General features: G+C 37.8%; 1 protein-coding gene across 15 annotated transcripts in view; it reads left to right on the top strand.

Moving 5' to 3' along the window:
• The window catches only part of Zfp280c (zinc finger protein 280C), a 53,023-nt gene extending 38,753 nt beyond the window's left edge, over positions 1 to 14,270 (top strand). For 8 of the 15 annotated variants that reach the window (XM_006541458.4, XM_030251280.1, XM_006541459.4 and 5 more), the window contains 7 exons: positions 1,787 to 1,918; positions 5,537 to 5,844; positions 7,201 to 7,338; positions 8,569 to 8,631; positions 12,193 to 12,311; positions 12,455 to 12,491; positions 12,607 to 14,270. In XM_006541458.4, coding sequence (XP_006541521.1) covers positions 1,787 to 1,918; positions 5,537 to 5,844; positions 7,201 to 7,338; positions 8,569 to 8,631; positions 12,193 to 12,311; positions 12,455 to 12,491; positions 12,607 to 12,622 — 813 coding nt within the window. In that variant the 3' untranslated portion in view covers positions 12,623 to 14,270. The remainder of the gene's footprint in view (positions 1 to 1,786; positions 1,919 to 5,536; positions 5,845 to 7,200; positions 7,339 to 8,568; positions 8,632 to 12,192; positions 12,312 to 12,454; positions 12,492 to 12,606) is intronic. The other 7 variants (XM_006541464.4, XM_030251282.1, XM_030251281.1 and 4 more) reach the window with 3 other exon arrangements.
• Positions 14,271 to 16,117: the final 1,847 nt, after the last annotated feature.

The raw sequence follows: 16,117 nt of genomic DNA, 5'->3' as shown, positions 1-16,117 counted from the left end.
CTGTTTTAGTCAGCTGCTGGGTGGAGTCTTTCAGCAAACAGTCATGCTAGACTCATGTGTCAGGGATTGATGCTTTCCCATGGGATGGGTCTCTAGTTGGGCTGGTTATTGCTTGGCCATTCTCTCAGTCTCTTCTCCATTCCACGTCCATCCATTTCTTGTAGGCAGGGCAAATTTTGGGTCGAAAGTTTTGTGGTTAGGTTGGTGTCCACTGGGATTTCTGCCTGGCTACAAGGAGTGACCTCTTCAGGTTCCATATCCCCAATGCTGTGAGACTCGGCTAAGGTGACACCCATTGATTCTTGGGAGCTTCTCCTATCCCAGGTCTATGGAAAGTCCTTCTGAATCCCTCCACTCCCCCACCCCACCAGCTGCAGATTTCCATTCATTCTCATGGTCATATGGCCATCTTCCCTGTCTGTCCCCACACCTGATCCTAAAACCACCCCTATTCTCCTCTCCATATCTTTTCCCACCCAGATCCCTCCTCCATCTGCTTCTTCTTTTTTTTTTAAGATTTTATTTATTTATTACATGTAAAGTACACTGTAGCTGTCCTCAGACACTCCAGAAGAGGGAGTCAGATCTTGTTATGGATGGTTGTGAGCCACCATGTGGTTGCTGGGATTTGAACTCCTGACCTTCAGAAGAGCAGTCGGGTGCTCTTACCCACTGAGCCATCTCACCAGCCCCTCCATCTGCTTCTTAATGACTATTTTATTCCCCTTCCTAAGTGAGATTAAAGCATTCTCACTTGGGCCTTCCTTCTTATTTAATATCTTCGGATCTGTAGAGTGTAGCATGAGTATCCTATACTTTCTGGCTGATATCCACTAATAAGTGAGTACATATACCATACATGCAGTTTGGGGACTGAGTTACCTCATTCAGGATGATATTCTCAAGTTCTATCAATTTGTCTGCAAAATTCATGATGTCTTTGTTTTTAATAACTGAATATTATTCCATTATGTAATGGATCACAATTTCTTTATCCATTCTTCAGTTATGGGACATCTAGGTTGCTTCTAGTTACTGGCTATTACAAATAAAGCTGCTATGAACATAGTTGAGCAAGTGTCTTTGTGGGATGGTGCAGCATCTTTTTAGTATATGCCCAGGAGTGTTATTGCTGAGTCTTGAGGTAGAAGTATTCTCAGTTTTTTGAGAAACTGCCAAATTGATTTCCAAAGTGGTTGTGCAAGTTTACACTCCTGCCAGCAATGAAGAGTGTTCCCCTTGTTCCACGTCCTTACAAGCATGTTCTGTTTCTTGAGTTTTTGATCTTAGCCATTTTGATGGGTGTAAGACCCTCAAAGTTGTTTTCATTTGCATTTCCCTGATGCCTAAGGAATTTGAACGTTTCTTGAAGTGCTTCTAAGCCATTTGAGATTCCTCTGTTGAGAATTCTCTGTTTAGTTATGTATCCCATTTTTTAATTGGATTATTTGGGTTATTGGTGTCTAACTTCTTGAGTTCTTTGTAAATTTTGGATATTAGCCCTCTGTCAGATGTAGAGTTGGTGAAGATCCTTTCCCAATATGTAGGTTGCTGTTTTGTCCTATTGACAGTGTTTTTCGCCTTAGAGAAGCTTTTCAGTTTCATGAGATCCCATTTATCATTTGTTGATCTTAGGCCCTGAGCCTTTGGTGTTCTGTTCAGGAAGTTGTCTACCTTACCAATGAGTTCAAGCCGCTTCCCCACTGGGGCTGTATAGTGAGACTCTTTCTCAGAAAAGAAAAGAAAATATATTTTAATATTATTTCTATTTTTTTTTTATAAACAGAAAAAAGGAATTTATCGTTGCCCGAAATGCAGACTACAATTTTTGACCTCCAAGGAGAAAACAGAACATAAGTTAGAACATCGCACATTTATAAAGCCTAAAGAACTAGAGGGATTGCCTCCTGGGACAAAAGTGAGTATTAACGATGGTGTATTTTAGCATTTTGTCTAATGAGCTCCTGGGCTAGGTAAGGTGGTGTATGCCTTCGATCCTAGTGCACAATAGGCAGAGGCAGGAGGATCTTAGAGTCTGAAGAGATCCTGATGTGCACAGTTCCAGAACAATCAGGACTCCATGGCTTTGTCTCAAAGAAAAAGAGGAGCGAGGAGAAATTCCTATCTGGTCTGAAAATCTATTGAATACCATACAATTTTAAGATTTTATTATTCTTTTTAATTTGTGTGTGTGTATGTGTTAAGTTAAGGTTTTATTACGTGTGTGTGTGTGTGTGTGTGTGTGTGTGTGTGTGTGTGTAGAACTAAAGTTAAGGTTTTATTACTTTTTTAGTGTCTGTGTGTGTATTAAAAACTAAAGTTAATGTTATACTACTATTTTAACCCACGAGTATATGTGTGTGCATGCCAGAACATGTTCTATGTGCTATATCACTACCTGTATATGCCAAACAAAGGCATCAGGTACCCTGAGGTTACAGGCAGTTGTGAGCTGCCCTACATGGATTCTGGGAACTAAACCCTGATCCTTTGCAAGAGCATCAGATGTTCTTAACTGCTGAGCCATCTGTTTTCAACCAGGTTTTCTTCTTCTTCTTCTTCTTCTTCTTCTTCTTCTTCTTCTTCTTCTTCTTCTTCTTCTTCTTCTTCTTCTTCTTCTTCTTCTTCTTCTTCTTCTTCTTTTTATTTCTAAGACAGGGTTTCTCTCTATAGCCCTGGCTGTCCTGGAACTCACTCTGTAGTCCAGGCTGGCCTTGAACTCTGAAATCCGCCTGCCTCTGCCTCCCAAGTGCTGGGACTAAAGGTGTGTGCCACCACCACCCAGCGGTTTTATTATTCTTATACTTCAAAAGTAAAAACTTTAGAGTATTGTTTGAGTTGATTGACATGTGCCTTGAGACATTCCTTTGTAGACTCATTGTAAGCTGAGTCACTAAGTTGATTTTGAATTCGGTAAGCTATTTCTTTTTAAATATATTACCCGCTAGGCACTTGGGACTACAAGTCACGCTTAATTTATTGTGTTCCAAGCATCTGTCATAGTACTTTGAATCTCATAACTATGCTATAGTTCCTGAATCTTCTTAAAGAGAATCAGATTCCTTTCCTGGATAACATTATACTGTTTTCCATGTTTGCCATCTTTTTCCTCTGGCTTCTTTATATAAAGCCTGCTCTTGAATATTTGGTCCAGCAGATGGATGGATGGATAATCCAAAATAAAATTATTCCTAACCTTTCAAATTTGGCTTTTAGTACAAACATTTTTTGTGTGTATCTGCTACTAGAATGACCTAAAGTCATATAGTACAATGCTGTGAACAACTAGAGCAAGCAATGTATTCCAATATAACTTCTTGCAATCCATTTATCCCATGTTGAGACTAGACATGTGGAATACTAATATTGTAAACCTCCCAAATTTTCATATTGTAATATAATGACATTGATAATTTTTTGTTTTTATACCTTTTAATTTATCCAATCAGCGAGCAAACAAGACAGACAAGTGAGCTAGTATTTCTATGCATTCTAGATAAAGAGACTCAGATGGAATAAATTCTCAACAGGGAGGGGGCTGGAAAAAATAAATTCTTTAGATAATTTGCACCAACTTCTAAGTTATCCATTAAAGTCCATGTTAACATGTTACCAATATGAAATTATTATTTCAACAGCAAATAAATAACTAAGTAAATTCATTTAACTGGGAAGACCATTTAAAACAAGTGGAAATTGGGCCAGTGGGTAAAGGTACTTGTCACCCAACAATGCAAGTCTGATTACCTGAAATCCACTGATTTCTGGAATCCATATAAAGATAAAAAGAAAGATTCAAATTCCAGAGTTATTCTTTGAGGTTTACATGTCCACCATAGTATGCAAACACACCTAACACAAAAACCTGCAAAAGGTAGACTAGATCAAAAATGGATCTGATTGCACTTCATGTTTGCTATTTTAAATAATGATATTAGACTTTCTGAACTATACTGATTTTTTTTTTTTGGTAACAGCTTATTTAGAATACAATTCATGTTCCAAAGATTTTTTTTATTTAAAGTGCTTGGTTAAGTGGTTTTATTAACATTTACACAGAGTTGTGAAAACATCATCTTATGCAATTTGAGACCATTTGCATCATCACTAAAAGGAACTTTACATCCATTAACAGTGACTGTATTCCAGCAGCACTTGATGCAAGCTTTAATCTCTTCCTTAGGAATTTTCCCATTTTAAGAAAAATTTTTAAAGATTTATTTATTTATTATATGTAAGTACACAGTAGCTGTCTTCAGACACTTTTTCTTCTCACCCTGGCCCTGCTCGTCCACTGTAGCTGTCTTCAGACACCCCAGAAGAGGGTGTCAGATCTCATTACGGATGGTTGTGAGCCATCATGTGGTTGCTGGGATTTGAACTCATGTCCTTTGAAAGAGTAATCGGTGCTCTTAACCACAGCCCCCATTTTTAAAATTTAATGTGAATGAAATCTTAGGACACAGAGTCTTTGAGGATTTCTTTTATTTGGCACGTTTCCTAGGTTCATCTATCTTGGAGCGTGTTTCGGTGCTTCGTTCCTTCCGTGGCTGAGCACTGTTCCACTGCATAGATAGTTTCATTCATCCACTGGTAGAATGTCATTTCTCTTGACTGTTGTACTGATGCTATGGATATTTTTGTACAAGTTTTTGTGCAAGCATGTGTTTTCATTTTTCTTGGAACGTACCTGGGAGTAGAATTGTGGGCTCCTTTTCTGACACTTGTATTTAGTGTTTATATCCCCTTTAAAGAGATGCCTCCTTGTTCATTTTGTTGTTTGCTTATGCTTTGGATGGCATATTTAAGGAGTCACTGCCTGCAGGCATGGTGGTGCCTTTAATCCCAACACATAGGGGAAGCAAGGCCAGGTGGATCTCTGTGAGTTTGAGGTCAGCCTGGTCTATATAATGAGTTACAAAATCGCCAAGGCTATATACAGTGTCTCCCCCCACCTGTCAAAAAAAGTAGACGTCATTGCCTAACTCCCATGGAATGAGAATTTATATTTTTTAACTTCTGAGTTTTATAATTTTAATGCTTACAATTTAGTCCTTGGTGTATGTTGAATTAATTGTTTATGTTAATATAAAGTGAGGTTTCAAATTCACCCTTCTATTTAAATATTGATGGAACTGTTGTTTCTGCCTTGAATTGTTTTGGCACTCTTGTAAAATAAAGTATTTGATCATAAATGTAAGGGCTTGGGCTAGAGAGATGGCTCAGTGGGTAAAATACTCATACAAATGGGAAGGCTGAAGTTTTGGATACCAGGCATCCGCATACAAAAAGATCTGGGTGAGCCCACCTGTAGTCCCAGAAGGTGAGAGGCAGAGACGGGATATTTCTGGTGCAAGCTAGCTAGCTAGGCTAGCCAAATCAGCAAGCTCTGTGTTCAAGTGAGAGCCTGCTTCCGTATATATACACATGTAAACACACTTACACGTATTAGATAACTGAATGTAAGGCCTTACACGCGGCGTTTTAATACCATTTTCGTAATCTTCTGAGCCTATACCCTGGTTTGTTTTCACAGGTTATTATTCGAGCTTCATTAGGATCTAGTCAGTCAAGAGCCTCAAGCCCACCTTCTAGTACCATCCCAAGCACTTCTCTTCAGCTCTCAGTTCCAAAGTCTAAAAGTACAACTACTAAGAATAACTCAAAAGTATCTGCAAATAAAGCTACCACCACTAGCCCTCAAACAGTTGCAACCACAACTGGTAAGCCCAGTGCAAGTAAGCCAGGTACGGGGACAACTAAATCCAAAGCCAAGCCCTCCTACAAGCAAAAGAGACAACGCACCAGGAAAAACAAATTCAGCATAGATCTGAAGAACTTAAGGTACCACCTTTATTCATTAGATGGGATACTAATGTAGTCGCAAAAGTTAAATGCTTATTGCCGTGTCAAAGAACCTTCTTACACGTGACAATCATTTTTCTATTTTGAAGACTTAGCAGATAATAAAATGGCACTTTTCACAACTGCTGAGCAGAATTAGAACTGCTGTGCTTATTCTGTGATTTTAATCTTTTGCACTAAACTTAAACATTGTATTTTTGCCTTATGACATTAAATTGAGTCTTTTTTTCTCCTAGGGAACTATTTACATGTGTTAGACTTTTTGCACTTGTTTTAGCTTATTACTTCAAAGCAAATTTTCAAAATTGAAATACTATTTGATAATCTTTTTTATTCTCTCATACAGCCTCCCTCCCAGTTCCCTCCCTCAACTTTCCCTCTCCCTCAGATCCACCGCTCCTCCATTTCCCTTCAGAAAAGAGCAGGCCTCCCAGGGATATCAACCGAACAGGACATAATATGAGAGCAATAAGACTAGGAGCCAACCCTCCTATCATGGCTGAATGAGGCAACCCAGTAGGAGGAAAAGGGTCTCAAATACAGGCAAAAGAATCCAAGATGCCCTCTCTCATACTGTTAGGAAGCCCACAAATACCCCCAAGTAAAACAACAACAGCATGTATGCAGAGGATCTAGAGCAGACCCATGCAGGCTCTGGTGATTGCCTTTTCAGTTAGTTGTGAGTCCCTATGAGCCCTGCTTCATTGATTCTGTGGTTCGTGTTCTCCTGATGACCCCAACCCTTCTGGCTCCTGCTGTCCTTCCTCCCCCTCTTCCAAAGGGTTTCTGGAGCTATGCCTAATGTTTCGATCTGAGTTTCTGTATCTGCTCCCATCAGGTAGCAGAGGAAGCCTCTGCTGACAACTGGGCTAGGCACCTATCCATGATTGCAGCAGAACGTTCTTAGGAGTCATTGCATTGACTTTTTTGTTATTTTGGTCAGTCAAGTTTAGTTCTGCTTTAGGTCTCTGGCCAACCAGGCAAGGGTGGGGTGGGCATGGGCTTCCTCTCATGGCTTGGGTCATTGGTTGGCCACTCTCAAAATATTTACATGTGTTAAACTTTTACTTGCTTCAAAGTAAATTTTCAAAATTTAAATATCTAATAATTTTAAAGATTTGTATCAATTAAGTGTTAATAAGGGTTTCCTTAACCTTGTAATACATCCTTTCAATTTCTTAATGTCAAAATTGCTTTAGTTTTTTATTATGAATACAAATTACTGATAACTAATAAAATAATTTATTTTTAAAAATAAAGGTTTCCTTATTATTTTATTATATAACATATTTTTATTGTATAACATATTTTTATTATTTTTTCTGTCTCTATAAGGTGTCACCAGGGAAGTCACATGTGTATTGAGTGCCGTTCCAAAATAAAAGATTTTTCAAGCCACTTTTCTACACATATAAATTGTGATTTTTGCAAGTATACCACTAACTGTAACAAAGCCTTTACAAATCATATGAGGTAAGTTGAACATGCCAGTCAAAATTAACTTTCTGGTCTGTGGGTGTAGCTTCCTGGTTCGCCATTGCCTAACATATAGAAAGTTCTATGTTCAATCCTGAGCACACACACACACACACACACATACACACACACACACACACACACACACACACACACACACACACACAAAGATGCTATTCAGATTTAATGGCTTGTTATGCCTATAATTCTAGTACTTGGGAGTAAGAGGCAGAAAGGTCAAGAATTCAAGCTTATCTCCAGCTATATATTAATTTTAAAGCTAGACTGGGCTTCATGAGACTCTGTATCAAAAATTACTACTCTTTGAGGAGTTTGTTTGATTGTTTGTTTTAAAGACACAGTTGTCATATTACAATCAAGCGTGTCTCATCATGGAAGTAGGAATGTCGAAATAGCGAATGTCTAGAATGTTGCTTGTATATTTTCAAATATAACAAATTATAAAACTAATGGGACAGAAATTTTTAAAAAAACAGTTAAATTAATAAAATTAGAGTGGCTTTATTAAGTAAATCCATGTTTAAAAACTTAACTTATTTTAATTTTATGTGTATTAATGTGTTACCTGCTTATGTGTACATGCACTGAGTTGGTGTAGGGCCCATTGATACCAGAAGAGCGTGTCAGATTTTCTAGGACTGGGGTTACAGATTGTGAGCTACCATGTGGGTGCTAGGAAGTGAAGCTAAGTCTTCTAAAAAAAAAAGCAACAAGTGCTATTAGTTGCTGAGCCATCTCTAATCCCCAGGCTCCGGGCTTTTTAACAATGCTAAAGAACATTCCTTCTCTCAAGCCATAGCCATCCATCCTTGCCCTCGTTCAATGGCAAACACAGAAAACTCCATTTGTACTCAAATGTGTGCTTAGTCACTAAAAACAGTAACATTGTCTGAAAAAAGAATCTGTTTCTCAGCAACTGCGGGTTCAGGGGATCTGATGTTCTTTTCTGGCATAATTATTTCCCAAAGTCTTCCCTAATGCCATTACATTGATTGAGGTGACGGAGAGGTTACAATCACAACATATTAATGGATGGGTACTTGCTCTGGCCGTACCAGTGATCAATATAATCTCATTATTATGTGAATGTCATTAACTTCTGTTCAAAAGTAAGAAAATACGCATAGACTTGAAAACATGCTCAAAGTTAATATGACTTATTAGATCATAAAAGTAATAAAATCTTGTTTGTCTTTAATCTCTCAGCTCTCACAATGACCACCCAAGTAAGCAGCTTTATATTTTTAAGAAGCAATCACGAGCTCGCAGGTAATTAATTGATTTTTATCTGTTCTTTGTATTAAAAAGTTATAATTATACTTTTTAACCAGGTGTTGGTATACCTAATTTAAAATCTAAATGATTGTCACTGAACGTGATAGTTATTTTTGTTGCTATATTCTTAGAATAAAGGAAGGGATAGTCTATCATATGACTAACCTCTGTTTCAGTGGTGCCAGATATTGAGTTGAAACTTTCATGTATTTACATTGTAAAATGAAAAAGATTCTTTTTAGCACTATTTGATTGGGAATAATTTTATTAAAATTCTGTAGTACTTAAAGTTAATATATACTATTTATAAGTCTCAGCTTTATTCTTACTATAATGTACTTTACGTTATTATGTGTGTCTTGCCTATGTAAATAGATATCTGTACACCACATGCATGCATGGTGCCCATGGAAGGCAGAAGAGGGCACTCGGTTGCATGAAATGGAAGTTACCAACAGTTGTGAGGCAACCATCATCTGGGTGCTGGGAATCTGACTTGGATGCTATGGAAGGGCAACTAGTGCTCTTAGCAGAGCACTCTCTTCAACCTCTCACTTTTGCTCTTTATGGGGAAAAAAGTGTACAGATCACAGTGATGAAGACGACCTGGTACCAACTTTCAAGAAGGTAGAATTTAAGCTGGGTAAGGTGATGCATAACTCTAGTCCTAGCATTTGAGAGGCAGCGGCAAGTGTAGCTCTGTGAATTCAAGGCCAGGTCAGCCTGGTCTACAGAGTGAGTTCCAGGCCAGCCAGCACTACATAGTGAGCCCCTGTCTCAAAAAAAAATACAATTTATTAGGAGGATATAAAAAAGTGAACATAAATAAATACAATAATAGGAAATTTATCATAGATGCAGTGAGAGTTACTTATTTCAGAGGGGATAGAGGTTTCTACTTAAAAGATGCATAAAGTTTGGGTGTGGTGCCTCATACCTTTAATCCCAGCAATTGGGAGGCAGAGGCAGGTGGATCTCTGAGTTCAAGGCCAGCCTGGTCTACAGAGTGAGTTCCAGGACAGCCAGGGTTACACAGAGAAACCCTGTCTTGAAAAATGAAAAAGAAAAAAAAAGATACATATCTAGAGAGAGATGCATGAAGAAAAAAGCATGGATTGGAATATGGGGAAATAATTTTGAGTTTAGATACAGACTTTTTAAATCCAAAAACAAGTTCTAAAGAATAAGAATTAATTTTACTTTGAAAGACATTGAGAAAAATCACAGATACTTTGGGTGAATCAAGGGTTTGGTAGGAAGATGAATGTGGAGGAGTTTACATAGTGAGTTGTAACTTCGTAAACCACAGAGTAGTTAAGGCTGTTATTTACTAATCAATTGGGCTAAGACTAGAGCGATGGTGAACTGCTTAAGAACACATGTTGCTCTCGCAGAGGCTCCAGGTTCAGTGCCCAGCGCGCATACAATGTGGCTTGCCAGATTCAGGAGAAGTCGATGTTCCAACTTCCATGGGCATGAAACATGCATGTGTTACACATACATACATGTAGGCCAAGCACTCATACACAGGAAATAAAATAATAAAGAACAGAGAGGCTGGAGAGATGGCTCAGCAGTTAAGAGCACTGTCTGCTCTTCCAGAGGACCTGGGTTCAATTCCCACCACCCACATGGCAGCTCACACTTGTTTGTAACTCCTGATCGACACCCTCACACAGATGTGCTTGCAATAAAGATAAAATAAAGATAAATTAGTGAACTCATGGAGACTAAATCACCAACCAAAGAGCAGGCAGAGTCTGCACCGCCGCCCCCTTACACATTTGTAGCAGATGTGCTGCTGGTCTTCATGTGAGTCCCCTAGTAATTGGAGCAGAGGCTGACTCTGACTCTGTCCCCTGCCTTTGGTTCCATTTCCCCTAGCTGGGCTGCCTTCTCCGGCCTCAGTGCCAGAGGATGTGCCTAGTCCTGATGAGACTTGATGTACCAGGGTGGGGTGGAGAGAAGAGGAGGGCTGCGATCAGGATGTAAAGTGAATGAATGAATGAATGAATGAATGAGTGAATAAATGGAAAGCCTGAAAACTAAATTAATTAAATATTTTTTAAAAGAAGCTCATTTGTTAAAATGAAATGAAAAATCTTACAACAAAGCTTATGTGATATTTTTAAAATGGGCTCTGGAATCAAAGGGCTACATTTCAAACATGGGACTGGCCTTAGATAAGTTACTAAACACAACACCATCCTCTTTAGAAAAGTGGTCTTCAGAATGCCTGTCTTTTAAGAGTCATTTAGGTCATTTGTTTAGAGGAGATAGCCCCAGCTTAATACAGTGTAAATGATATCATAAATTATTAAATATTTAAAATATCTGAAATGTTTTTATTTAAACCTTTGTAGCAAGGAAGTGACATCATAAGAGAAATCAGGAATGAAGGGTGGTTTGGGAAAGAAAACATGATTTTGTTTGTTCAAGAACACTTTCTTTTGTGTATAGCACCTAGGCTTAAATATAAAACAGGATGCTAAGAGCAGAGCTAGAGATGAAAAGAATCAGCATAAGGCAAACTACTAGGTTTTAGCCTTAGAAAAATGTAAGGTTTGATAAGATGAAGCTGGGTTTGGTGGCTCACACCTATAATTCCAGCACTGGGGAAAGGAGACAGGCGCATCCTGAGTTCAAGGCCCCACAGGGCTAATAGTGAGACCCTGTCTCAAAGCAAAACAAAACCCACGTAAAATATCAGGTATGTATATGCTTTGTTAACAAACTAATAATTATATTAAATTACTAAATTTACAGTCTTCCTATCTCTTCTAACTTTATTCTGACTTAAATGCACTAGATTATATGCTTCATAAACTGAACCTGTTTTGTTTGCTGTTGTGTCCAAAATACCTAGTAATTTGGTGTATAGAGAACATCCTAGTGCTTATTACTCAAAAGAGATTTTGAAAATTTTTTCAGACCTCTATATTTCTTTTTTTGCTGTTCTTGTTGGGTTTTTGTTGTTTTTTTTAATTACCTATTTATCTAATGTATATGAGTACACTGTAGCTGTCTTCAGACACACCAGAAGAGGGCGTCAGATGGTTGTGAGCCACCATGCCGTTGCTGGGAATTGAACTCAGGTCCTCTGGTAGAGCAGTCAGTGCTCTTAACCGCTGAGCCATCTCACCAGCTCCAAATGCTATCTTTTGCTTGGCAGAGAAAGCAAGGCATGGAATCACTGTGACTACAGGTTGCTAGTTGAGCCAAGACTCCTGGGTCTCTGGATGTGAATATTTTAGCAACAGATTGAGAGCATACAATTTATAAGGCACTAAAAGATAGCATAACTTAGCAATGGCTAGGCTATTTTTGTGAGCATCCTTTTTTTTTCCAGGCACATGCAAGGTAAATACTGCCTACAACCCCAACCCTAATATGTTTGAGAAACATATTAGATAGACCATATTTACAACAAAATTGGGAAATAACAGTGATAGCACATAAAATAAAAACCAGGAGTTATTACACAGAACAATTACTGAATTTATGCATGGATTTCCACATATGATCCTCTGTCTTATTAGTCTTCTCTTTTCATAGGGGCATCACTCTAGTGTGCCTTAAATGTGACTTCCTAGCCGATACTTCTGGCTTAGACCGTATGGCTAAACACTTAAATCAACGTAAAACTCATACTTGCCAAGTTGTAATAGAGAATGGTATGTACATGTGTCCGTTACTTTGAATTTATGATCTATGGGCCAGTCGTTTTTCTCTATCACAGTGTGAGCTCTTGAAAATTAAATTGATACTCAGTCTTCGTGTATGACATTTGTAAACATAAAGCCTTCTCTGATTTCAGTTACCGAAAGAGCCGTAACTTCTGAATCCGCTTCTGAGTAAGTCTCATTTTCATTCAGCACAATGTGATAGATTTTAGCACTGTTGCAATTTTTCAATAGATCACCGATAGCAATGAAGACTACTAAAGTGTTTCTGTTTTTTGTTTTAAAGTGGCTTGTTCAAATAGATTCCTGCTCTATGAAGCTTGTGCAACCTGGTGCAAGACAAGGTGGAATTTCCTAAGTTCAAAGATCTGCAGTGTTTTCATGAAGGCAGTTACAATTCACAACACTAGCTCGCATTATCCAGCTCTTTCCAGCTTTCAGATGCTGGGAGATTCTTATTCCATCTTCTCTGTGTCAGGTTAACATGTGTTAGCATGTGCTTTGATTCTCCAGTTGATGCTGGAGAAGGCACCTTAGTTGCTGTAGTCTATTCTTGTTTTGTTTCAGATAATTTGTATTTTTCTTTGTTGTACTTGCCTTCTGAATATTTTGTGTCAAATGGTATAGCTGCTGTTTTGTCTGTTTTGCCTGCTTCTTAATTTCTTATCAGTCTTGGTGGTCGGATAGCTGTTTTTTCCTTCATTCTTTGTATGTCATTGGTCTATTTGTCAGATGCAAAGGCAACACAGATATTTCAAAAAAAATGTCCAGTGTACTCCGGGACAGTGTTCCCATTCAATGAAGACAACTGATGACTAGTCTCTCTTTCCAAGGAATATGATTTATTTCACTGGGAGACCTGCTTCAGTGTGTGGCCTTAGGATTTTATCAGTTCTTAGGCAGAGTCCCTTCCTACCTGACTGGCCTTCCGTAAGGCTGATAGTATCTGGCCACCGATGCCTGCAAGGTGCACCAAATAGATTTGAGCACAACTTCCCTCTGAGGACTTTGGTTCTTAAGTGTAAGCTTATGAGTTTGTACTAATTATGAAAGCCCATCAAGTGAGTGAAGCTTACATTCATGTTTTTGGAAAAACAAACTTTGTGAAGTTATGGCTCCAAAGTAACAGTTATTTATGTTATCATTTAAAGTTTTAGCCAACATTCCACGAGTTCTCGACTTATTCTAGTGGTTAATAACTTTTGAAAATTTAAATGTTAATAGCTTAATTTTTGTCATTCCCCAAACTTATTATCTACATTTGTAATTTCTGCTTAATTCTTTTTTTGTGTGTTTGCTTAAAATGCCAAGAAATTTCTTTAAAACTCTCTACCTATTTCATACAGCTACCTACTGTTAGTTTCTCTTTTTTTCTTTTCTTTTTTTGTTTTTGTTTGGTTTGTTTAATTTTTTTGAGGCATGGTTTCTATTATATAGCCCTGGCTATCCTGATGCTCACTATGGAGATCAGGCTGACCTTGGACTCATAGATTTCTGCCTGCCTCTTCTTCCCAAGTGCTAAATTTAAAGGCATGAGTGTTACCTGTTCAGTTCATTAGACATTAATATATGTTCTCTCTATCTTGGGACTATCATAACATCTTAGTGGTCAGGAAATGAAGACAAAGAACAAAAACTCCGCTTACAGATCTTAAAAGAAGTTTTAAGTTACATTGCTATTAACTTAGTAATTATCTCCTTAGCCATTAATGTAATTCCTTAGATAAATATAATATATTCAAAAATATTGGGACCAAAAATGCACTTGTTTCTTGCCCACATATATAGAGAGAGATGTATATTTTTTTATTTTGGTGTTTGTTTATTTTGGTTACATCGAATATAGATTTTGCTGAACAGTTTTGATGTTACTTATTTTTTTAATAAAATTTGTATTGTTAAACACTCTTGGGAATTATTTTATAATAAATAAATTGATATAAAAACCTACAGATTGCATCATCTAATACGAATTCTTTTCCTTCTCACATGGAAGACTGCCTGCTTTGTCTGTTGACTGAAGTCTTTGTCTATTGATTACATCTTGTTCTGCTTCTTTAAGCAAACTTAAAAGCTCACTATTTATACTTTACTAATGTGAACTATTTTACAAGCTAGCAAAAGATGGGCTGAAGAGATGCTCAGCTGATAAGAACACTGGCTGCTCCTCCAGAAGACCCAGGTTCAATTACTAGCATCCCGTAGTTGCCAGGGATTCTGATGTCCTATTCTGGCCTCTGTGTGCACTAAGCATACATGTGGTACACAGATGTACATGTAGGTAAAACACCCGTACACATAAAACAAAAAAAAAATTAAAAGAAAATTTGAAAACCCTAGGGTTTTCTATGTAGCCCTGGATGTCCTGGAACTTGCTGTGTAGACCAGGCTGGAGTCAAAGTCACAGAGATCCACCTGCCTCAGCCTCCTGAGTGCTGAGTTTAAAGGCATGTGTCACCACAACTGGAATAAAAAAACAGCTAGCAAATTACCTGTTTTCTTAATTATGATGAAAGGAGGCAGAGTCTCAAGAGGCTCTTATCTGGTTAGTCAGGTGTTTATGCTGTTTTTACTTTAAATCAGATCTATATGACTGTACTTTGAAACATACTAAAAACCATTTAAAGTGCTCACTTGTTATGTAGTATATTCCTTGTAATCATAATCAAGGTTAATTTTCATACTGATACCTGCTATCAATAGTATTTCAAAATCTTTGGGATTGGCTTGTTTTGAAGTAGTGGCTTTGGTGATAATCAAGGCTTTTATTTCTGTACCTAACTCAAGGATTTGTTTTGTCAGTTACCATTTTTCCACTCAATTTTAAAAACATTCTGTTTTTTAACAGTATTAATAAAATCCCATTTTTTTAAAAAAAATTTTGCTCCAGCCCAAAGATTTATTTATTATTATACATAAGTACAGTGTAGCTGACTTCAGACACACCAGAAGAGGGCTTCAGGTCTCATTACAGGTGGTTGTGAGCCACCATGTGGTTGCTGGGATTTGAACTCAGGACCTTCAGAAGAGCAGTCAGTGTTCTTACCCACTGAGTCATCTCGCCAGTCCCCCGATTTTTAAGTGTTAAAACTTTTACCAAGAAATTACTTCTTTCTAACATAATTGGAAAATATGAATAAGTATATTCTTGATGTGGTGGTGTTTAAGTCAGGAATATGGCTTTCCGCTATTCCATGGGTCCCTGTTTCTTCAAGTTCTGTGTCTTGTACTATCTTTTAACTTTTCTTTACATTTCAGGGAATCAGTATAAGCTTGCTTATATGAGTTTTCCTTGACACTCTTCTGTTTCCTTTAGGCTAGTCTGTTTTTTCAGTTCAGTATAGCCATTGCATGAAGACGCACAGTGGCTTTTGTTCCTCAATTGAATAAGACGTGCAACTGGTTTACTTTCAGGTCATTACCATTATTAGAAAAATAATCACTAAATGGGACACCTTTAGTCCCGGCACTCAGGAGGCAGGGGCAGACAGATCTCTGAGCTCAAGGCCAGCCTGGTATACAGAGCAAGTTCCAGGACAGTCAGGGCTACACAATGAAACCCTATCTTGAAAACCCAATAATAATAATTACTAAACAACAGAGACTTAGATTCTTGCCCCCCATTTTGACAACACATAGTTGGACCTCTTTGGTTTGTTCAGCAAACATTTATTGAGAACTTTCTGATTGCGACTAGTCTCAGTGTTTCAATTATTGAAATCACTACCCTTGAGAAATTGGTATTTCAATAGTAGGGGACAGACAATAGAAAATAAATAAGAAGTCTTAGGTGCTTC

The sequence above is a fragment of the Mus musculus genome, chromosome X (assembly GCF_000001635.26).
Source record: "Mus musculus strain C57BL/6J chromosome X, GRCm38.p6 C57BL/6J".
NCBI lineage: Eukaryota > Metazoa > Chordata > Mammalia > Rodentia > Muridae > Mus > Mus musculus.
This window is presented reverse-complemented; position numbering and strand designations above follow the sequence as displayed.